This window comes from Euleptes europaea, chromosome 14 (assembly GCF_029931775.1).
Source record: "Euleptes europaea isolate rEulEur1 chromosome 14, rEulEur1.hap1, whole genome shotgun sequence".
Lineage (NCBI taxonomy): Eukaryota > Metazoa > Chordata > Lepidosauria > Squamata > Sphaerodactylidae > Euleptes > Euleptes europaea.
Window position 1 is genome coordinate 26,736,032 of NC_079325.1, and position 23,968 is coordinate 26,759,999.

Here is a 23,968-nt window from a genome sequence, read left to right on the forward strand (position 1 = left end):
GTATTTAAACTCACAAGAACTTTGGGATGTGCTGCTGTAGAGACCAGAAATGTCTGCTTGTGAAAAGTTGGAATCTAACAGGTTCCAGCTTGTCTACATCCTTCTCAAATTGGGCACCAAAATTTAAGAAGGATGTAGACAAGCTGGAACATGTCCAGAGGAAGGCAACAAAGATGGTGAGGGGTCTGGAGACCAAGTCCTATGAGGAAAGGTTGAAGTAGCTCGGTATGTTTAGCCTGAAGAGGAGAAGACTGAGAAGGGATATGATAACCATCTTCAACTACTTGAAGGACTGTCATATGGAGGATGGTGTCAAGTTGTTTTCTGTTGCCCCGGAAGGTCGGACCAGAATTAACGGGTTGAAATTAAATCAAAAGAGTTTCCATCTAGACATTAGGAAGAATTTTCTAACAGTTACCGAGCGGTTCCTCTGTGGAACAGACTTCCTCGGGAGGTGGTGAGCTCTCCTTCCATGGAGGTTTTTAAGCAGAGGCTAGATGGCCATCTGTCAGCAATGCTGATTCTATGACCTTGGGCCGTTCATGAGAGGGAGGGCATCTTGGCCATCTTCTGGGCATGGTGTAGGGGTCACTGGGGGGGGTAGTTGTGAATTTCCTGCATTGTGCAGGAGGTTGGACTAGATGACCCTGGTGGTCCGATTCTATCTTAGCACACTAGATAGCCTCAGGTATGACGCCTTTTACCAGCACTGCTTCTGTGCTAGGCATGTCGCTGTTCTTCAGGAACCTTCTGGTGTCTACAGCTGCTGAATACAGACTGAAAATGAAGCTCTGTGGTGACCAACCAGTATAACCCTGAGTGCCTAGAAAGTGGCCCTAGGCAGACTCAGTACTCACCGGAGCACCAGCAGGTGGTCCTCTGTAGTCTCCGCTAAGGAATAACAGTGCTTGATAAAAAAAATATGTGCTTCTCCCTTCCTATAGCTGCTACTGTGTAGCCAGCTACGCATGGGGATAATTTTGGATCACTTTTGCCTTCTTTCAATATTTTATAAGCCGCCCTGGGGCATTTCATGACAGAAGGGAGGATGGAAATGTTAGTTGAAAAAAAATCTATCTTGCCTGCAAAATATGCAGTTAAATTTATGCATTTAAAGACACAGAATTAGGATACCTTATGTGTCAGATCTGTAACACTATAAATTACATCAATTGTTCTCTCCTTATGCATGTGCCATATCATACCCAGACACATGAACACATGAAGCTGCCTTATACTGAATCAGACCCTTGGTCCATCAAAGTCAGTATTGTCTACTCAGACCGGCAGCGGCTCTCCAGTGTCTCAGGCAGAGGTCTTTCACATCACCTACTTGCCTTGTCCCTTTAACTGGAGATGCCGGGGACTGAACCTGGTACCTTCTGCTTGCCAAGCAGATGCTCTACCACTGAGCCAGACCCAGGACAACAGCCTGACAGGAGGCTGCAATGCCTGATTTTCATGGCCAAGACATATCATTCCTTTTTCTTTTTTAAGAATAAGATCAAACCAGCAGAAACATAGAATGAGAAGTATTGGGTAAAAAGTTGCAAACTGCCATACTGGCTCACACAAAATCCAGAACAAAAAACAAAATCAACATACCTTTTAATAGGCCAACCTACTACCAAAAACATCCATCTGTTCTCAGCCTGCAGGGAACTGTGCTTCTCTCATCAGTTTTTAAGTGACACTTGGACCTTGCTAGATTGTATTTTTTCTAACAAGATGACCCTCCATAGTTTGCCTCTCTTCCTTCAAAGTTCTGTAACACCCTCAGCAATGAAACTGTCTGGCATCTAATGCCAAAGGTTCACAAGGCCCAATCTTATCGAACATTGCAGATTGTTAGAATGTGATCGTGATTTAAACACTATCTTGGCAAGAAAAAAACTCACCTATGGGTCGGCTACCGTTGCAAAGCAGCTATGTAGTGTTGTGCAAATAACCAGCCATAACACTGTGTGAAAAATCCCATTCAAGTTCTTTTGCTTCAACTGGCATCATGTTTAAATCAATCCTTACTATAACTGGCAGTGCAAGCCTAAGCAGAGCCATACCCTTCTAAAAGCATTTGCCTTAGTTGTATTTTAAAGGTTGCAACTCGGTTTAGGATTGTACTGTTAATTGAGAACTTTACAAATACCAGATGTCCACAGTAAGCCTTTTGTTTGTGTGTTGGGGGGGGGGGAGAGATTCTTTGATCTGGCAAGCAACATCTAAAGCTGCCCCCAGAGAGGTACCGTAAATCCAGCAGGCCAGTCCTTGTTTATGGGACATCAAAAGAGAAGGAGGTAGATAGAAAGGATAATCATCAAACATCATCAAATGTAAGGAACCTTGCCTGAGCCCCATCCCAAAGTGTGTTTGTACAGAGGTCTGCTGTAAAGCTCAGATAAAATGCAGATCACAAGCTGCAGCACAAAACCAAAGCCTTTCTGGAGAATTACAGCATTCTAATCTGGGAGAGCTTCATATTCATTCTAGTGGGGATCCACTCATCGCAATCGAAGAAGCAGGCTTTAATTCATAAATGACCGTGCCAGCATAATATGGTTAGTTTAAGGAGCCACAAGATCCCAGTTAATTTTTGCTGCAACAGACTTATTCCAATCCCCGAGAGGCTCTGAAGCATGAAGTTAACCTTTCTCCAGGCACTGCATAGCTACAATATATTTGGCAATGTTAACAGCTATTTTCCTGTACTGATTTTCTCATCCTTTTGATATATGTACAGAGATGTCTGTTTTCTCCTTCACTTCTGTGAGACACAATGGCTAATTTCATGGATACCTTTACCATCTGGAGGTTGGCAACTCTACTTCCAGCCAGCTTCTTTCCACCATTACTTGCAAAGCATGATGTTTAAAAAAAAAGAAGAAGTCGTCTCCAAATTTTATTTTCATTTTAGATACTTTGAAAATACAGCAACTGCCTGATATATACACATACATGTGACCATCAGGTTATAAATATACAGAATTCACATGGTTACGTACACAAAGAAAAGATCAGGCGTGTCAATCATCTGTTTAATAAGGGGGGAAATTATGATGAGCACAACCAATAAGTTATTTTCACATTCTGCAACATAGGGATTTCCTGGTGGAGAAAAAGAAAGGAAAAAGAAAGTTCTCTCGTCTTCCCTCCGAGCTACTTGCCTGCATACAGCTCACATAAGCCTTATATGTTCATAGCCCTACAAGTCAATAAGAAAGCAGCATAAAATCTCTGCTTAACATAATGATGGGAAAGGACCCACCCTTGGCACAAAAATAACATAAAACACAGTAAATGCCAAATGAACATGGGGGAGGAGGGAGAAGGGACGAATATGAGACCAGACCTAGTACTAGCTTGAGGACCAGCCTCAGAATGGCCTGTGCCAAAGCACACAGGTGAAAAGAGTGGAATTGGTTTGGTCTAATCCTAAAGGGCAAACTACACAGGATGTTTAATAAGTTGAATCTGGATTCCCTTTTTGGAGTTGCATGTGCAGATGCAAAAAGGGGAAAATAGCTCCCCTCTGGGCCACTCTAGCTCAGGAAAATGGCACAGGGGAAGGCAGCAGCCCTAAGCCAAACCGGGCCCTGCAGAACTTTACACGGATGTTCCCCACAGCTGCCATGTAACTGCAGGATAAATGAGCTGGATCTAGGAAACCTAGGACCAACTCACTAACAATGTCTCGTGTAGTTTGGAACTTAAGATTCAGTGCAGATGTAATGCTGGCTTCCTGGCTAACTGTGGTATGTGAATTGAAAGCCAATTTCACATAACTATAGTTTGCACTGTATATACAGAAATCAGATTCCTGATCCCCGGGGTCTGCAGACCCATTTAACCCATGGTTTTCAATTGACCAGGATTTTCATTACTGCATATCTAATGCAAGAGAACTATGATTAATGGCAAGGAAGAGGGGAAATCGCTCTTGATAGAAGAAAGAGAGCAGCAGGGAGCCCACTTCCAACATAGTTTGTAGGGAGCCAGTGTTTCTCCTGCAGTAGGTCAAAGAGGATCTTCTTGTACCATGACACATCTGAACTTTTTTTGGCTTTTGCCAAGGAAAGGCTGCCAGGTCCCAAGCCTCTTCATCTGTAATCTCAGAAAGCGGGGCATTTGTTTCTGAATTCTTATTAGCAAGACTCTCCTCATTTCTCTACCGCTGAAGGGATTTAAATCCCGCAGATGAAGAGAAGGTTCATTGGCCATTCGTAATTTTGCAGACAAGTCCATCATGTCTCCTTTGTGCTCACCGCACAGAAAAGGGTTTTGACTGACATTTCTTTGCCCCCAGGGCGGGCAGAAAACGCCGCCTGGGGTGAAGTCCTTGTTTGTCCGATATGTCATCCATTCTGTAAGGGAAGTTAGAAAGGGGAATCAGGTTGGAGAGACTCCCCACAGAAGGAAGCCCCAATGGGGCCTTTGAAACGGTCATTTCAACATCCATCTCATTTTTAATCACACGTTTTCTCTAAGAAGCTCAGAATGGTATATATGGTTCTCCCTTCCCCATCTTATTCTCAAACTCCAAGCACTACCCCACACTGACTCTCTCCGCTGGATTCACATCTATGCTGCTAGACTTACTAGCAGAGTTTCTTCCCATTCATCTGTGGAAGCTGGAAAACCAAGTTCCTTTCAACGCATTAGAAAAGATCTAGAGCCTGAACAAGATCACATAAGTTCCCAGCAAGGCTCAGGTCTCAGTACAGGAACATAGGCCAGGTTGCAGTCCAGATTCTCACAGCCACAGCTCCATCAATCTGTCCCTTTCCCAGAGCTTTTGGTTCACCTTCACCTGCTACAGTCAAATGAGAACCAGTGAGAGAGCCAGAGCTGCCTGATTGCTTGATTCACAATTTATCAACTGGTTTGACGTGCACATTTAGTACCTGACTCCCCCCATTATTATTATTCATCGTTACTTGATTCAGCAGCTGCTTTTAAAACAACTAATGTAAACAAATTCAATAAAGGAAGCCACAGCCCTCGATTTGCAAGATCTGAGCAAGTCTGTCAAAGATAGGACATTTTGGGGGACTTTGATTCATGGGGTCGCCATGAGTCAGAAGTGACTTGGCCACACTTAACACCCACAACCCTCCAGCACTGTCTATCATGATGGTGGTGGGAGACGGACATACAAAAAAACAAGAGATATTTGGAAAGCTTACAGGTTAGCATTCTGCCTCCTGAGCCAACCATGTTCTGCCAACAAAAACAGGCTGCAAGGAACCAGGAGAGACTCTATCTTCCCCTTGCTGGCTGCCAGCTTCACAGCACAGTTCTGGGGAGTCCCCTAGGCCTCCTCCCAGAAGAGCCTTACCTAGACCATCTGCTGCTGGGAGCAGCCTCGCCAAACGGGGTCTGCTCATTGGCCCGCACAGACTTCCTTTTAATCCTGTTGATCAGTACTTTGACTTTGCCCCAGTGTGAATGTTCGTTCTGAAAGAGAGAGAGTGATGAAGAGAAACCAACCATATAGGAAGGCAACAGGTAGGCAAATAATGGCAGAGTACAGCGGTTGGCAGTTCCAGCACATTCAAGGGGCATAGGTTCACTAGCAGAGCACACGCTTTGCATGCAGATGATCCCATGTTCAATCCCAGGTAACAGATACTGGGAAAGATCTAAGACTCTGGAGAACGGCTGCCTGCCAGAACAAATAATATTCATTTACACTCACTTCCTTTGAGTATAAGCCGGTAATACTCACTCAGTGGCTCAAAAACCACATGTGGCTCTTTGACATGCCCCTTCTGAGCACCATTCCCCAAGGAATGTGGGAAAGGCCAGTAGGGCTTGCGGTCAGCAGATGGTATAGCTGCTCCCAGAGGGACTGGAGCTGAGCTGTGGGGCCAGGGATGTAATAACTGTAGCTTTTCAAGAACCAGTGATGGAGAAAATTTGCACACATCATACCTCTGCCCCTCATTATGTTTTTAAGATGGCAATGGTGCCCTACTGGGGTGAGGGGGCAGGAAGAGGGGCAATCTTCAAAGCAAGATGGTCAAAGTTTGAAGCCTTCCTCCAATGAAAGAGCCACTTAAGTTGGAGAAGGCTGGAGAAATTGCCTTCAGCCAAAGATTAGATCCATACCAGAGAATGGCAGGTTTTCCAAGTTACCACAAGGTAAAAAGGACGTGGAATGCTATTCTCACTTCTCCTTACCTCATCTCAAAATAAGTATAATAGAATTGGAGAACATAAGAAAAGGGGAATCAGAATAATCATAGGAAAAGAGCATTTTCTTACAAGAGTAAAGAGCTTGGGCCTTTTTTCTAAGCTAAAAGACAATGGGGTGAAGAATATGATAAAGAGTTTTATAAAATTATGTTTGGTGTGAAGAGTGCAGAGAGAACTTTCTCCAAAGTACTAGTTCAAGGGGACCCCATGAAGTTAATGGGCACCATATTTGGTAGAGACAGATTTTTAAATAACGCACAATTTCAAACAATGCAGTTAACTTGCACAAAAGTTGTAGTGATTGGCCATTAGCTTTGTTGGCTTTAAAATAAAGTTAAATAAACTCACAGAGGCTAAATGCATCAAAAGCTCTTAGTCAGGACAAGTTCAGAGCCACCAGTTGCTGCAAAGTAGCAACAGAGGCAGTTCTGGCTAACCCAGTGCACCCAAAGAAGGCAAGGCACATAGGCCAGCACTGGAAATAGGATTCAGAACTCGGTGGACCATTATTGGTCAAATCCAATGTGGGTCTTATGTTCTCACAACATAATCTTTTTTTGTTTATTAGCCATTAGTCATGTTTCTCCAAGGTCACCACAAGGGAAGAAGAAAAAATGCTCCTGAGCTGAAAACACAGGTAGGACATCTAGGAATAACTGCTGGGCACTCCTCCCTGGCCAGTTTACCTTGAGCTTCATGCCTGGTGGTAAAGTACAGCGGCCTCCATCTGGTTGATCTATCAAGCTGGGCGAGCTGGAGAAGTGGGCTGCAGCCTTCCCAGAGCTGTCAGGCCTGCTCTCTGTGGTAGGAGAGAAGAGATAATTTAACACAACTGGCCCTCAGGCTGCAACTCAAGTACACAAGGGTGGGGTAAAAGCCTAGCGGCGCGGTTTGCTGCTGCTCATCTCTGCGTGGAAGGGGAGGGTTACTCTTTACCCTCCCTCCAGCCTCAGTAACATTTGAAGGGCAAGAGGAGCCTCCAGTTCCGCATGTCTCCAGAAGAAAGCAAAGGTAGGTTCTAGAGTCCTTGGCCTGCCACAGAGGCTGCCTGGAAGTCATATACCTGAGAGATGGTACACGGGACGGGACTAGAACCGGCTACTCACCTAAGTGATGGACTGGGCTCAGCACCGCACGCGTGTCAGAAGCAGAGCGTGCCCGGAATTGGTGGGGATAGTAGGGGCTTGGTGAATTGGGACTTTCCTCCATTTCCGTAGCTGCTTGACTCCCAGGTAGAGGTTCTGCCCCTGCCAGCCTAGGCTGTTCAGGAGTTTTTTCAGATAGGCAGTCCTATTAAAGAAAAAGGCATTTGAGTTGGAGATGGAACTATTCCAGGGACCCAGAAGGGCTGGAAACCCTTCTTTAAAAGTTGCACAGAGTGTGGAAGAGTCTCCGGGCATCACCAAAACATCCTTCTCCTAATTACTTTGGGGTGAATAGCATAGAGCCTGTACCCCACTTTGTGTGGGGTGCCCAACTTCTCCTCCCCCTATGTCATTATTTAGCACTGCTCTCTGTATAATATTTTTATAGGGCTAGGGCTGGCATGCCAGATGATTGACCAGTTAAATCTTCTCAGCTGATTACCTTTTATTTAATAATGGCCAAACATTCCAAGAATGCTGTGAGGCCAGGAGTCCCCAACGTGGTGCCTGTGGATGCCATGGCGCCCACTGACACCTTTTCTGGTGCCCACCAAGTGTTTTTTAGGAAGTGGGTTGGGCCGGGTAGAGCTTTTGCCGAGCAAGGCTTTTGACTGGCTGTGCAGATTTTTCAAAATGTTGCTTTGGCAGCAGCTGCCACCACAGCACAACGATCTGCACTGTGTTACTGAAGTTAAGATGTGGCAATCATTCTGTGGCTGGTTCTGCCTCCTGTGGCAGCCAGTTCGTTGTTGCAACCACCATGCTATGTCAGAATTCCAAATGTGCCTGGAGGCTCAAAAACGTTGGGGACCCCCACACTAGGAAGTAACCCTCTTTAGGCTATAGGACATCCCAGCCTAAGGGAGTCTACCTCCAATGTAGGTGTCTCTCCTGTTGGAGGAAAGCTCCTTAGGTTGGAGGATTAAGACTTTAAACCGACTCGGCAGAGAAATAGGATACTGGCCACCATAGGTGGCAGCTGGTCTCTTTCACTTCATGACAGTGTTGTTAGCAAGACCAGGAAGGAGGCTTAACAGGCTAAATCTACAGCTACAAACCTAGAGGGATAGCAAACATTTCTGTCGCCCACCTACCAAAAGTGCAGGCATCTCTAAAAGAGGAAGAATTGGCCAAGAGCATCTTTAATGCAGCTACCTAAATGCTTGCTTTATTTCTGGGTTGTTTGTTTGGATTGTACGCCAACTCTTGGTGCGCCAGGATCAAAGTCAAACTGTTCAGAACATTTATAGAAACTTACCATACATAATTGTAACTTTTAACATTTTTATTACCATTTTTAAAGTTTGTTTGTTTCACAAGAGTTTGTTGTGTTTGTGATTCACATAAATATCAAGCCTCATGGCAATTAAAGCATCTTTGTTGTTTTAATAAAGCTCATGCTTTAAAAAAAAAACACTTGGCCATTATTTAACAGGACAATTGATCAAATGCTGTTCTCAGAATCAAGACTCAATGCTTCCTAGGCTCGTCTCTACCTACTCCCTTACATTCTCAGATTTCTGGGCTCGCAGCCGGCACTCCATGATTTCATGCTGATACTGGAGCTGCTGGTTTGCCCTCTGCAGCTGGGCGATTTTCTCCAGCATCTGGCAGATGTGCTCCAAGTACCGCAAACCCTGTCCAGGCATGGGAAGTGAAGGCTCATCCTGCACCTAGAGAGAAGCAAAATTCACATGACATCAGAAGCACATTCTCATACACATGCAATGTCAACATGCATAGAAGGAAGAAGACTAGGGAGAGTATTCTCTGCAGCTATCTGGTGATTGACTTCCAGTTTGTCAACAACTCTGCGTTCGCAGAGGGATGATATCCACAGGAAAAAAATATTCAGCAGTAAGCAGGAGTTCTGTGAGCTTTTAAGCATTCCCAGTTTCCTCGAGTCTAACTTCCCGTTTCTTTTCTACAGGTGTTTTGCTCCCTCTAGTGGTTAATTTGATATAACACCAATTTTATCAAGCACAAAAAGCTGCTGATTTAAACTGCAGGGAGAAAAGTTTCATTTAAAGCTGTGTGATGTCAAATCGACCATCAGAGGGAGCAAAATGCATGCAGAACTGGGGGGGGAACCCGTCAGAAACAGGAAGTTAGACGCAAAGAAACTGAGAATGTGTAAAAGCCCAGAGCCAGGCAGAGGGCAGTAATTGCTGAAGCATGCAGAGGCCTCCTCCTTAGGATGAGATACAGGGACTACCCAGAAACACTTAAGATGCTGCAGTTTATCTGCAACCTAGAGATCCACCCTTTGCTTCTGAATCAGGGAATGAGGCAGTCCAGCCTGGCTTCTCCCTCTCCTTATCTGACGTATGACACATATCCTTGGTACAGCAAACTGGGGAGGAAGGAAATGGTTGGGAGAACGAGCTGCAGTGGCAGTTTCCTAATTAAGTAGTGAAAATGGTGTTGGGAGGTGGGAGAAAGAATTCTCCAGGCTGCAACTTGTCAAATCTATCCTCCCTCAGCAGGGAAAAGCTGCAGTGGCCATGCCAAAGCCTACCAATATTTCTTAACTGAATTTTAATACCATCTCTTTCTGCTATTGTGGCAACCCATGACCACAAAAAGCTTGGTCTAAAAAGAAGCAAAAAACTATACACAAAAAATGTTCTTAAGACTGTAGGTAGGGAAACAGTGGGAATTAAGTGTTCCCCCAAGGCAGAAATCCCTACACACAGAAAACTAGCAATCAAGGATGTGGATTGTAAGCTAGCTTTCTTCTTGACTTTCTAGTGTGGGGGGATTGTTTTAAAATGTGGAGAAGCATTCAGTCGTGCAACCTTACACCTAAGTGGTACAGGCCAGGAACAATTTTACCACATTATTAACTATTTGTCCAAGTCAGATGCACAACAGCAAGAAACCTTCTGTCAGCCATACAGACTGGGCATGTGCGGCCCAGACACAATCCAATGTGTCTGACTCAATGCATCTCTAGTTAACATTCTGAGAATTTCAGCCAGGGCAACTATGCTTAGCATGTGTAAGCAGGTGTTTAATATGATGGTTGCAGATTGCCAAGAACCAGGCTAGCCTGATCTCGTCAGATCTCAGAAGCTAAGCAGGGTCAGTCCTGGTTAGTACTTAAGTGGGAGACTACCAACGAATACCAGGGTTGTTATGCAGAGGAAGGCAATGGCAAATTAGCTCTGAACGTCTCCTGCCTTGAAAACCTTACTGGGTTGCCATAAATTGGCTGCAACTTCACCGCAGTTTACACACACAGCTAATGTTTACAGAACAGGGAGCTCTGAGCTAAGCTTCCTTCACCTCCCCAGGCCCTTCCACTACTAATTACTTAATGTCTTGCCTACTACCTTCCATGTGACCCCACCCTGATACTACTAATACGCCGAGAACTAATCTATTGAGACTCCTTGCATAGTGACGTAATACAGTTACCATGAATTAATTCACATAGATTTGTTTTGGAACCAGAAAATCAATAGCCCTTGCAATACTAAGGCCGCTTCACACTGCTGTTCTACAGCCCGGGAACAGCCCCACGGTTGCACCAAGCACGTTTGTGCCAGGAGTGCGCCAAGTTGCACCAACCCTTGCTCCTCTTCAGCAGCCTGACAGAACAGCCAACCCATCCAGAAGTACATGCACAGCCAGGGCAGAAGTTACACGGTGTTGCTTGTGTGCAGGTTTTCTGAGGCTTGCTGTCAGGGCTATAGGAGTTCCTCATAACTAAGCCAGGACAGGCTGGGCACTGGAAAAGTCTGAGGAGCAGCAACAGGAAGATAAACTTCCTGCCCTCTATTGAATGGGCAGCAACTCTGGTTCAGAAATCTAGTGAGCTGTAGTTGTGCCCGCAGTGGTGGTAGACGCTATTGGACATCACACTGATCACAGTAAACAGTCTCCATTTAAAGGCCAGTAGTTGCATAGTTATCTGCCCATTATGTCCAACTTCCTGCCTTCTTCCTCAATAGGTTCAGAATGAAATAATGGCTGCCCTTTCTTTGGCAACAGATGAGTGGACAACTACAGAGTGCGATAAGTGAAGAGTAACCTTGACTGTGCAAATCTTCTCAAGCAACACGGCTCTGGCAATATAGGTGACAGCACAGGCCCTGCATCTTTAATAGCTTAAGAAAGGACCACAAGCATCAGGATGCTGGAGACGTAGTACAAACCTGGACACATCAGTAAACAACACTGGTTATTTTAGGAGGTTCTACACATTTCCATCTCTAGAGTTTGAGCTGGCCACTTTAGGAGAGCCATATAAAGCTTCAAGCAGGCCTTCTGGTCCAATGGTAAGAAAGGAACTTGGTTCCTTACACTATATAGTCAGGAGAAAGAATCTCTCAGTGTATTGGAAAGAGATGAAACTGAAGAATCCAAGTTCTCCACAGAATTAATGAATGGGAAATTACGAATGGCTTGAACATCATGAGTAATCACAGTAGCCAGATCCGTTTAAGCAGTAGCATGGGATTTTGACAGTATCTCAGCCAATGGTAGGTCAGTAATGGATAAGGAAAGAGAGAAATGAGGTTCAAGAGGCAGAGCAGGAGCAAAAGGGCCAGTACAGGTGCTACATCAATTATTGAAATAGCATTTGCAGTTGTGCTGATACTACTAGCTGCATTGTAGAAGAAACATTCTACAACAGAGGTGAGGAAGGCTGTGATGATACAGAAGACATATCAAGAGAGGAATGGATACTGTAGCTGTGGTACATGGAATGTATGGTGCAGAGGGTAAGTCATATTTGCATGTCCTGGTAATATTGGTGATGAAGTGATCCCGACCTCAAAGCTTAACAATGAAACTCAAATTCCCAATTCTCATCAACTCTTTATTGACATAAATTTCTATAATTATGTTATATCTAAGGAAGAGCATCACAGTATATAAATGTGCAAACTGTGGGTATCGAAGGGACACTTCTGGGTTTTGCTATCATCACCGTAGAACTATATAGTCACCTGATGGATAAGATAGGAGTTGATCATATCATCTACACGGAAACCATCCACTCAGTTGGATGAATCATACTGGTGATTTATTCAACATTTATGGGGACTGAAACATCCAAGAACCCTACCTCACAGGATGTTGTGCTACTTAGATAAAGGGTTCTAGGAAAGCCTCATGAACTCATTCAAATTACACCAGTAATATGCATGATGTCTGGACCAAAGCGGGTTCTGACATCAGTACTCAGTTGGGTGATAGTGTTGGAGTAGGAATGGAAGGGGCAGATACCTCCAAAACATCACATAATGTTCCAGATTGGTATGCTCCTTCCTTATGACTCAGCCCTTGCTGTCGTTGATTCATTTGTATCTGTGGCATTTGGTCAGTTTTGAATGTGGTTGGGATGGAGGCTATTTATCAGAGGACTGCTTTTTAGCCCCAAGAACTTCTGCCTGAGTGGAAGATGTAGAAGCTGTTTGTTCAGCCTGGCTCTGGCATCAGAGGACAATGGATGTATTCTATCAGCACAATACAGCTGAGCTGATGGAAGATGGATGAATCATTTTTATGGGGCGACGTGGCAGGACCCCGAGACTGGAGTTGTGGTTCCTACAAGACGGTCTCACAACTGGCACAATGGGAAGAGTCACATTTTTGGCTTTCTCCTAAACAAAAGGCAGAGTTCACGGCCCTCAGAAATGAATAGTTTCACTACAAAGCCCAGCCATAGCACTTTTTGAAATAGGGCTGCTTTTCCACAAGCCTGTTAAAGCTTCAGAAGGGCAGAGGGAAGAGTAGCACACATGTATATTATACACACACTTTACAGTATGAAAGGGACAAAGGAAGAATATAACTTCTTCTGAAACAAAAACACAAGATGAGAGAAGTTCTTTGGAAGACAGTCATGGAGAGGAAAACTGAGCTCTATATTCGGGGGCAGGAGGGTGAGTGGCAGATCTTTGGCAGGAGCTCTAGAGGTTTTCAGAACCAATTTCTGCATCAGAACTTGTACGTGGGACTGCACAGGGGCAAATGGAGAAGAACTAGCTAAAAGGCGGCCTTTTCCCATCTCTGCCGGCTCAAGCTGTTGGTGCTCTACCTCTCCAACCCCAACCTAGCCAACGATGATCCATGAGACGGTCACCTCTAGGTACTTGCTCTATGTAGGGCTGCCCTCGAGACTGATATGGAAGCTCCAGCTGGTACAAAATGCTACAGTGAGGGTCCTCACGGGGACCCCGTTAAGGACTCATAACCAGTGCTACGTCAACTGCACTGGCTCCAGCTGGAACACCGGATCAGGTTCAAGCTGCTGGTTTTGACCTTTAAAGCCATATACGGTCTGGGACCATCGTATCTGATTCTACTATTCCAGAGAAGCAATCAGCTTTTGAGGGCCATCTTTTGTGAGGCATGCTGTGGAGTTTTCCAGACCCTCATATCCTACTGCAAATCCTATAAGAACACAAAAATCTGAAAGCAACCTTTACTACAGACTCCAACCTCTCCAACTGGTACATTTACCGCACTTCTGTAAACTGTACAAAAGTACAGATTGTCTGAGTCATCTGTACCTACACTGAAGTATGATTTAAGAGTCAGACTGGGCCTTGGTACTATGTGTAAGAGGCAAGAGCTCAGAAAGGAAAGCTCACACCCATGGGCATTCCATTCTCTCTGACATTGTCTCCCTCCCTGCCAGCAAGATACTTGCATCAGAGCCCAACACAGAAATATTTCTCTCTGCTTTATCACAGCCAGAAGCCTCGAAGTTGCCTAATGCACATGGCTGGGAGGGGGAACCTGGCTCCACGAATCTCACACTGTTTCTCCAAGAAAAATCTTACTGTCCACATAAGTAGTCCCCCTCTCTGACAGAAGGATTAGGAAACAGTAGGCATCGGAAGAACTAAGCACCAGGGTTTTCTCCCAGGGCTGCAGGGGTTTTAATCCTTATCATCCCCCCAACTTCACCCAAAGCAGTTGCTCTTTGAAACAGAGGTAGGATGGTGGGGGGAGGAGTGGATCTGGTTAGAAAGAGGTCAGCTAATCATCAAATCCCAAGCCTCTGCCTTAAATCCCCACCCCAGCAGGGAAACGAAGTTGTGAGGCACGAGAACACAAATCCCAGAGCTTACACCCAGCGCTGTCTCGAACCCCTGCAAACATTCGAGAACTGAAGAGTGCTACAACCACTCAACTAGAAAGACTTTCTGCGAATTTTACAACTCAAATGGCCTGGACAACTGCTCAAATGCAACAAATCACGAACACTCAAGGGTATGCAATGAGCTGCTTTTAAAACAGCCCATTTTCTATTTTCTGTTCGCAGAATCAAGGAAAAGCGTTTAGAAGGCCAATAATAGCAATTTGAGCATTCAAAGAACATAATGTACATCATCCCGGTATTCCTTACAGCCTTGCAAAGTAGGTCAAGTATTGTCTCCATGCAGGTTAGGTCTTGAGATAAACTCTTACAGTCACCTAGCAAATTCTGGTTATGGATAAGGACCGCACAGTCCACCAACGTTACAGTGCAGTTTTATACAGGTTTACTCAAAATTAAGTCCTTTGTCTGCACTCCCAGGCACAGCTGAACTGAGAATAAATGCCAATGGATTTAGGATTTATTTCCAAATAGACATGCACAAGATCGAGCCACTAGCTATTGCGCTGCGCCAGCTACCCAATTCCTGCACAGCTTTTTGTATTGCATCCTGCAGTCCACTGCAACCATTGACATTTAATCCCAGGGCTTTCAGATAACTGGTCTTTTGCTCTGGGCTTCAGTTACCAGATATATTAATAGCTACATAGGCAACTGGAACCAAGATGAATCACAGTCTGGATTCCATGTGAGTTTTTACAGTCTGTTCCTCCCACTTACAAGCAGGTCAGGAGAAAGAGAAAGAAAGAGTGTTTACACCACTGAAGGGCAAGGACAGCACCACATTCCAGCAAGAGGCAATTATTCAAGCTATAATCTTATGGGAAATACAATTCATTCCACCCTACGAAACTACCTCGCCTTGACAGTGGGAGGAGAGACTGGGTCACAGCCGGAGAGCATGTGATGCCCATGCCGTCATGTCCCTGGCTCTCTAACTTGTCATTTTAAAAAATCCTCATTGCATCAGAAGGGCTCCTAGAACGAGGTTGCCCCTGACATGAAGAAAGCCCACTGTCAAAGATTTTGGGGAAATTAATTTAAGTTATGTGTGTTGTCGCAACGACACGCACACATGCAAAAAGGAGTCCTGTGGTACTGCAAAAACTGCTATTATTGCAGCGTAAGCTTTGGTGTGTAACAATTGTATCTGGTAGCCTTTCAAGGTGCCACAAGAATCCTTCATCTTTTTGGGGGACAGATAAGGGAAGCTATTTGGCCCAGGCCACATTTAGTTACAGAATAACTTGGTTCCTCTACCACTTACCTTGGCTTCTGTGTGCTGTTCCACAGGGGTGCTGCAGCCAGAGGTGGTTCTGCGGTACTCTCCACAAGCAGCGCCCACAACGCCATCAACACTCGCAGGTGGGTGTGCACAATAGGCCTTGATCCCTTCCAGGTCCAGGAGGCTGCGGGGCCTCTGGCTAAGCGGTCTTGACGACCGACCCGGCCAACGGTGTTTCTGCGACCGCTGGACAACCTGGGCTAGTTTCTTGCTGACGGACAGGTTGCGGTGATAGGGTCGATCTTGGCCGGGATCTGGTTCCGCTCGCTGTTCCGCATTGGGGCCGCTGTCCTGGGATACCACAGTGGCAGAGTCTTTCGCTGAAGGCTGGAAGCCATCCACACAGTCCAAGGTAAAGCTCTTTTCGGAGTCCACAGGAGTGGAGGGAGAGTGATCGCTGCTGGCCATTTCCACGCCGGAGTCCTCCGATTCAGACTTCAAGAGCCTCCCGGCGGTGGGTAGGAAGCCCAGCTGGTGGGGCAAACCCTTGTGGGGAACGGGCTCCGTCGGGGACCCAGCCTCACCCCATCTGTCCATCTCGCTGCTTATCTTGCCATCCAGCTCCATCTGGAGGGAGCAATCCCTGGGAGAGTGAGGGTCCTGCAGATTCCGGTACATGCTGACTGAAGTTAGCACCACAGAGCTCTCTAACGGCTTCCAGGCCCCATCTGCAACTCAGAAAGGAAGCATGCCGAGTTAGAGGCAAGCCATCCCCATTCCTCAGAGAGCCGAAGTCTAACACCTGAAACTATGCAAATATATTGCCCAACCTGCAGGTAGCCCCTCCCCGGCCCCTCCCCTTTCCCCAAAGCTCTCCTGGCTCCTTCAAACCACCAGCTCATGAGGAAATGTACTGCTTGCCACAGACGCATTCCAAGAATATTCCTCACAGGTCCGTGATTCAGGAAGGAGGTGCCTTTCTCTTCAGCAAAAAAAAAAAAAAAAAGGTGGAAAGAGAGGTGGAAGTTTTTGTAGCAGATAGAATCACTGGGGAAATATTTGTGCGAAGAATAAACACCGCATTTGGACTTTGGGATGGCGTGTGACACCCACCGCTGATACCCCACACCCAAACTACTTTCACAAAGGTGTGTGCCTTTTAGTGGCTTGTTGAAGAGGATGATTGTTGTGGCAACAAGAGACCTTAGCTAAAATTTCCCATTCCTACCAGCCTTGACCCCGAGGTACATGACATTGAGCTTCTCCTCAGACACTCTTGTTAGCCCAGCAAACAAACTCAAAACACATTTCTATAAAGGTGGCCTCATGCTGAACACACACCCAAGATGGGAGCATGTTTTGCTCAGGTGCTCCTTCTACGACAAAGCTCGTTGTAAGCTAATCATTCCCCTGCTCAGCCAAATCGCAGTCAGCTCAGATGAAGGGAGAATTAAGAGTCTCCTCTGGGAAGGGACTGCCCAAATGGCAAAACAGGTAGCCAAATTCTGTGCAATAGCATATAAAGTTCGACCCCTAATGTTGGACAATTACAATTAGATTAAATCATAATTTGGTCGATTTTAGTCTATTATAAATTATTTGGAAATTTTAATTAGGAATGTTTTTTGGTTGAACTGCTGTATTTTTTTTTTACCTTTTATATAAATGACACCTGTGTTTTTACTGGCTTATGCTGTATAATAAATCTGAATCACCCAAGATGGACTACTGATTAGCATATTGTGGGTAAGGTGCTGTGTGGTCAGGCTTAAATCCCTGATCACCGTGAAAACCTCACTTGGACTAGTCATTTTCTTTCAGCTTAAGCTACCTGACAGAATTGTTGTGAGGAAAAAATGGAGGAAGAGAAACCTATTCTCCCTGAGCTCCTTGGAGGATGGGCGGGATAAAAAAATTCAACGAATGAATAATGAACTTGTCCATAAATTATCTTCTATCAAGGCCTTTCTTTTCCACCCACCTTCTGAGATGACGCAGTTGGTCACCAGAGATTACTACCTTCTGTGTGGTGGCACCTCGACTATGGAACGACTTCCTTACTTCAACTCACCTGCTGCATAGCCTAGCAAGCTTCAGGCGCCAGCTCAACACATTTTTGTTCACTCGGGATTTTCCCAGATTTGCACCTTTTGCTAATTAAGATTTGTTTCTTCTCATCTTACCCTTTAATGTGATGTACCGATCAGAGACTAGTGCCATTAATGCATGGCCAGGTTCTCATTTGTTTGTTCCTGTTATGTCTCACTCTTTTTCATCCCGTGTTCAAAAAGCTGAACGCATGGGGGCAGGAACAAACAAATGGCCAGCCGGAGGAAGGGGCGCCTTCCCCACAAGGAGAAGCCACTGCCTGGCCCCGGCAGCAGCGGCACCTTGCTCCCCACCCACCCTCTCTTGCACCCTCCTCCACCCCCAGCACCAGCCAGGAGTTTCAGCCCACCTTCACACTGCAGCCTGCAGTCCAGAGCCCGGCCGGCAGAGGCCACTTGGCAGCTGCTGGCCAGGCTGTTGTCCCTAGGTCTCTCTGCTGCCGCTGCCTCTCTCGGGGCCTCTGGCCCCTTCTTCTGCAGAGGCGGAAGCTGGACCGCCACCACTTCTCTTGGTCAATTCAAAAACCTTTATTGCCATAACAAATCGTACAAGGTATTCCAGAATTTGGCAAATGATTAAAACATCAATATCGAAATCTGTAGCAATAGATATGAATAAAATGAGGTATGCCGGAGTACAGTGAATATAAGGTATATATAGAAAATGAGTGTCTTGGTCCCTTCACCTCTTTCCTCTGCGGTGGCGGTCGTGGCGGCCAGTCTCCCGTCGCCACCTCGCTCGACCCTCTGCCTCACCTGCCCTCCAACTGCGGCAACCTGCCGGTATGCTGCCACCACCTCTCTCTGCCCTCCACCTCCCCTCCCCTTCGGCCTGGTCTCCCCCTCTTCCCGCTGCGGCTGCTTCGGAGGCCGCCAGTATGCCAGTACATGCCCTCCTCCAGCCTGCATGGCGGCAGGCTTGATCGGAGGAGTCGGGCTGCAAAAGAGGGGTGGGAGGGGAAAGGAGTGTCGACCCATGTGCTGAAACGCACCGGGTGAGACTCACTATTGGGGTGATTTTTCCTGTAAAATCGCAACAACCCAGGAACAGGAAGACCCGGGTAAGTTACGGAGGGAGGTGTGGTGATCCCGCGGGTGGGAGGCCAACATGCGGATGGATTACCGAAACTCGCTACATTCCCAGGAGACCCACGGGACAAAACAGCCATGTATTAATGGCCTCGGATCACCTTGGTTCAAATACTCCCTTACCCATGGGTGACCTTGGGCCAGTCACTCAGTTTAACCTCCCTCACAGGATTATTATGACAACAAAATGGAAAGGATGTACCATGAGCATCATTGCCCTGAGCTCCCTGCAAGAAAGATAGGATAAAAATGTAACGTCTACACTTTGTTTATGTATTTATGTTTTTTTCCCCTTCCAATTTATAACTAATTGGTAATTAGCTGTAAATTGGTATATTGCTGGCATTTTATTGGCAAAAACAATTTGGCTTTTGAATCATAACGTTTGTTAGCAGCCTCAGAAGTCATCATGATGAGAGGTGGGACACAAATCTATTGAACAAATAAATTATCTTACTCAAGGCCAGTTTTATAACAAGGCAAAGGCCTGGAGGAGGGGATAGATGGGGGGGGTCAACAGCCTCCATCACCACTCCCACCTCACCACTACCCCACTGCCACCACCTCTTCAGCTTCATCCTCCTTTCCTACTCAGGGACCAAATCTGTGCATGCCCAATAGGGCTTCCTGAACGCTTGAAAATTCAGGAAGTCCTACTGGGCACGTGCTGTTTACTGCACTGTGTTGCTGAGGTGACATCTGTACCACCGATTGCTCGGCTCACAGTGCACGCTCATAACAAGGATACCAAGTTCCGTCGATTTAGCCTTGGTGATGCTAGAATGACCAGCTGTAACTAGGGTCAGCAGTTCATAACTCAAGAGACCCAACATGTCCCACTCTATTCAAAGGCAGCTGCATTGTAGGCAGCTGCTGAATTTTCTTCCCTATTCCTCCACACAACCCCTCACCCACTGTTCTCTCCTACTTCCTGCAGCAAGGAGAACTCCAGATTTTACCACACAGTGAATAAGGAAAACAAGATGAGCAAGAAGACAGATGGAGGAATTAAGAGAGAGGTACAATCATCCCATACCTGCTACCTCAGAATCTTTAAAGGGATAATAAGCACCTTGAATCTGGCAACTTTCTGAAAAACAGACATCAGAGCCCCTGTAAGAGGTACCTGCGCTGAAAAGTGAATCTCCAGCAGATGCAGGTTATTATTACAGGCTAAAAAAAGCTTCACCTGCTCCAGCATGGAAATATGAAAGCTAAGAAAGGTAAGGGGGGATATGTTGTTTGACTTGGGGTCTGATAAGGAAAATTCAAAGTTGAAGGGTGGTAAGATGGGTTCAGGAAACCCTCAGTTCAAACCTTAGCTCTGCCGGGAAACTCATTCACACTTTCAGCAAACCCTTCTCTCTGTCATCCTATTGCAGGATATGAACAGCCTACATTACAGGGTTGTTGTAAGGATAGTAACTACAAGTGCTTACAGTACTCAAAGGTACTAAATAAATGCTATACATTGTTTAAAAGATCCAATAAGGTATACGAAACCTAATTTCTCAGCTCACTAAAAACATTACTTATGCATGCCATTTCCAAACCCAGATACTCCACCCCCACCTACTGACAAAGATATGCATATATTTCTTCGTAGCATGTAGCCTCTCTTTTGTTATTCAATAGAAAGACATTTTGTAGTTTTACTGCATAAATGCAATTGCGCCACTTTATATTCCAATGTACACATGATGCATTTCAAATTCTTAAATTGGCTTCTTCATGCAGTTTCTAAACCCAGTCCTTCCTTGGCTTAGGTTTGGCAAATCAAGATTATAATTTTTTAAAAGAAATGTGATTTTTGCTCCCCTAATTTGATCTTCCTGCCTCTACCCAATTTGTATTGTATTGTGTCTGGCCCTCACTACAAAGAATACATTTAAACTTGGACCTCCTCTCTAATGCTGCAATCTTGAAGGGGGTGGCGAAGTTCCTTAGGAGCTAGAGTAAGTGCCTCTTTAACCCCGTGGCGCAGAGTGGTAAGCTGCAGAACTGCAGCCCAAGCTCTGCTCATGACCTGAGTTCGATCCCAACAGAAGTTTGGTTCAGGTAGCCGGCTCAAGGTTGACTCAGCCTTCCATCCTTCCGACGTGGGTAAAATGAGTACCCTGCTTGCTGGGGGTAAAGGGAAGATGACTGGGGAAGGCACTGGCAAACCACCCTGTAAACAAGTCTGCCTAGGAAACGTCAGGATGTGACATCACCCCATGGCTCAGGAATGACCCGGTGCTTGCACAGGGGACCTTTACCTTTTTAAGGGGCACTTAATGCCATTTCGGGAGCAAACATGTCAGTGTCAGGGAGCCGTGGAGCTGCATTACCCCCCCCCCGGAAGGGAAAGCCTGCACCCGCGTGGGGGAGTATCCTGAGGGTGGAGCTGCCTTTAGGCAGCTTCCTAACCCCTTTCGCCCCTGGAAAGCCTGCTTGCGCTGCAGAGTCACTATGCCGCCATTTTTGGTGGCGTAGCCTCGCTGTTTTCAATGGGGACATTGTCCTCGTTTTATATTTTAAATTCCTTTTGTTTTGTTTTCAGCAACCAGGAAGCCTCTGTGGGAGGCAGTGTAGATGCCCCCCCCCCTTCAAGAATGGGCTGCCCTTCCATAGGTACAGGCCAGTCAATAATTCCAGTGTCTTACAGGGAACATGAGATTCTTTGTAATGTACAGTTCCATGTAAATTATCTGGACCAGGTCATGCTTTTAACTTGTTTGACAGTACAACTGTGTTCACTTAAATTGTTGTTGACTGATCTGATCATAATAAATGTTGGTTATGGTATTTTATTCACAAAACAGAAAACATATCTGGGTGAAGCAGTTTATCATTCTACAGGACAGAAGAAGATAAGAATGGATACTTCATGGAGGGATAGCGCTATTAGTTTCTGTTACCATAGGTAATTGGAGTCTGCATGTAGAGAATATTGTATACTGGAGACAAGAATCTGCATCCTCTCCTAGGATTGCCAACTCTGGAGATCTGGGGCACGACAGCCTTGGGATGGCAGGGTTTGGGGGATAGGGAGGTCCCTTGGTAGGGTATAATGCCATAGAGTCCACCCTTTAAGGCAGCCATTTTCTCCAAGGGAACTGATCTCTGTCATCTTGGCATCACGACGGGTAGCCATGTTAGTCTGTCTGTAGCAGTAGAATAAATCAAGAGTCCAGTAGCTCATACCCTGCCAGAAATTTTGTTAGTCTTTAAGGTGCTACTGGACTCTTGCATTTATCCGGACATCAGTTCTAATTCTAGGAGATCTCCAGACCCCACATGGAGGTTGGCAAACCTACACTTTCAGGAGACATATGGCTGATTACAGTTCAAAACAGAATGGTGGGCCAGATGCTCTGAGATTTATGCATTTAGCTCCCACAGGAAGTTCCAAAGCTAGATGTCCATTTTCTTCCTTGCTAGTAACTAGCAAACTGCTTACCATCAACACATGGGTACAGAGGCAAACAGTCTCGTCAGCTCTGCTGCTGCACCCTGCATCCTACCTAAAGCACACACATCAGTACGTGATACACCGCTATTTAACACACGTACAAGGACCCAGACTGCATTCCTGGCTACCGAAAGCATCACTTGCTCCTTGTGACAAAAGTAATCTCTTTTGTGCATGGAATCCAGAATGAAGGGTCCTGTCTGTAAAATCAGGGGTGTAGCCTAAGGGCAAAGAGTTCCCAAGGAGGAAAGCACTGGTAGAAAAATGATGGGACTCTAAATTCAAATTTATTAATAGAATCAGTTGTGAAAAATCAGAACAACGTGGCAAGAGCCTGCTCAAGCATTCCAGAGGCATAGCCGTGTTAGTCTGCTATAGCAAAATTAAACAGGAGCCCAGTGGCACCTAAAAGATTAGCAAAATTTATGCCAGCATCAGCTTTTGTGAGTCAGAGCTCACTTCCTCAGATGCACAGGAGTGACCAGCATCTGAGGAAGTAAGCTCTGACTCATGAAAGCTGATGCTGGCATAAATTTTGAAAGTCTTTTAGGTGCCACTGGGCTCCTGTTTAATTGAAACGTGTGCACTATTCTCATAATTGTGAACTGAGGAAAGGAATCCATGGCCCCAAAGTGGCCAGAGGTCCAGCAACTAACTGTTTGAAAAAAGAACCCTGGGAGGACTGAAAATATTGTGTGGTGGTTAAGAGCGGCGGTTTGGAGCGGTGGAGTCTGATCTGGACTCTCCCCTGACAAGTTTTCCAATCTATGGGCCTTGCCAGCCGGCTCGGTGCGACGCGGGGTGTTTTTCGTGCCATTTCCAAGCGGCCCGGCACAGCGCGCTGTCTTGGGAGCGCTCGGCCCTTCCGCGCCCAACTCTGCGCCACCGCAAGAGCGGCAGTTGGAGTTCTCCTTACGACCTTGCCCTGTCGAGGTGACGAAGACTCGGTCTTGGTCCTCCTCAAAGAGGAGTTCTTCCTCCTCTGACTCTCTTTCGCCAGCCATCCTGCTCTCCAGTGCGAGGTGGGGGAAAGGAAAAGGGGGGGTTAGAAAAGGAGGGAGATCTAGAGAGGTCCGGGGAAGATCGAGCGAGAGGAGCAGGGGGAGGTTTGGAAGAAGAAGAAAGACTAAAGGTTAGAAAGAAGAATGGAAAAAACTCTCTAATGTCGGAGCCAACAAGCGAAGCTGCTTCCCTATACAAGCCAGGACGCAAACTGGGATTAGGCGGTTTTCCCGCCCAGGAAGACAGGAAGTTTAATTTTAGTCCTGCCTCCCTGGGCACGTGATGGCAAAACCCACAGTCTGCAAGATGCCTGCAGCCCCAGAACGAGAACAAGTCTTTTTAATCAGTATGTGGAGCAATTCTGCCAATGCATATGCTACCCTCCCCTTAAAGTAGTAGCTATTTTGATTTGGGCAGGAGCCTTCCCGCATTTTCTTTTGGATGAAAACTCATCTAAGATCCCAGACTCAATACAAGAATGCATGCATTTTACTACTGCCAATCTTCCCCCCCCCACTCCCCAAGACAGCCAAGCAGTTCTGTAATATGGCAATACTCCTTCCTGAGTATGTCTACCAACAGCTAATTGTACGTGCAATGGACATAATTCTTCTGTCCAAACACATAGGCAAC

At 46.0% G+C, this 23,968-nt stretch overlaps 1 protein-coding gene across 1 annotated transcript in view; it reads right to left on the reverse strand.

Moving 5' to 3' along the window:
- Positions 1–4,255: 4,255 nt before the first annotated feature.
- C14H8orf58 (chromosome 14 C8orf58 homolog) overlaps positions 4,256–23,968 on the reverse strand; it is a 29,677-nt gene continuing 9,964 nt past the window's right edge. Inside the window, exons 2-7 of the mRNA XM_056860787.1 lie at positions 15,725–16,410; positions 8,846–9,010; positions 7,299–7,482; positions 6,879–6,991; positions 5,333–5,451; positions 4,256–4,358 (exon numbers count right to left, since the gene is read on the reverse strand). Coding sequence (XP_056716765.1) covers positions 4,256–4,358; positions 5,333–5,451; positions 6,879–6,991; positions 7,299–7,482; positions 8,846–9,010; positions 15,725–16,410 — 1,370 coding nt within the window. The remainder of the gene's footprint in view (positions 4,359–5,332; positions 5,452–6,878; positions 6,992–7,298; positions 7,483–8,845; positions 9,011–15,724; positions 16,411–23,968) is intronic.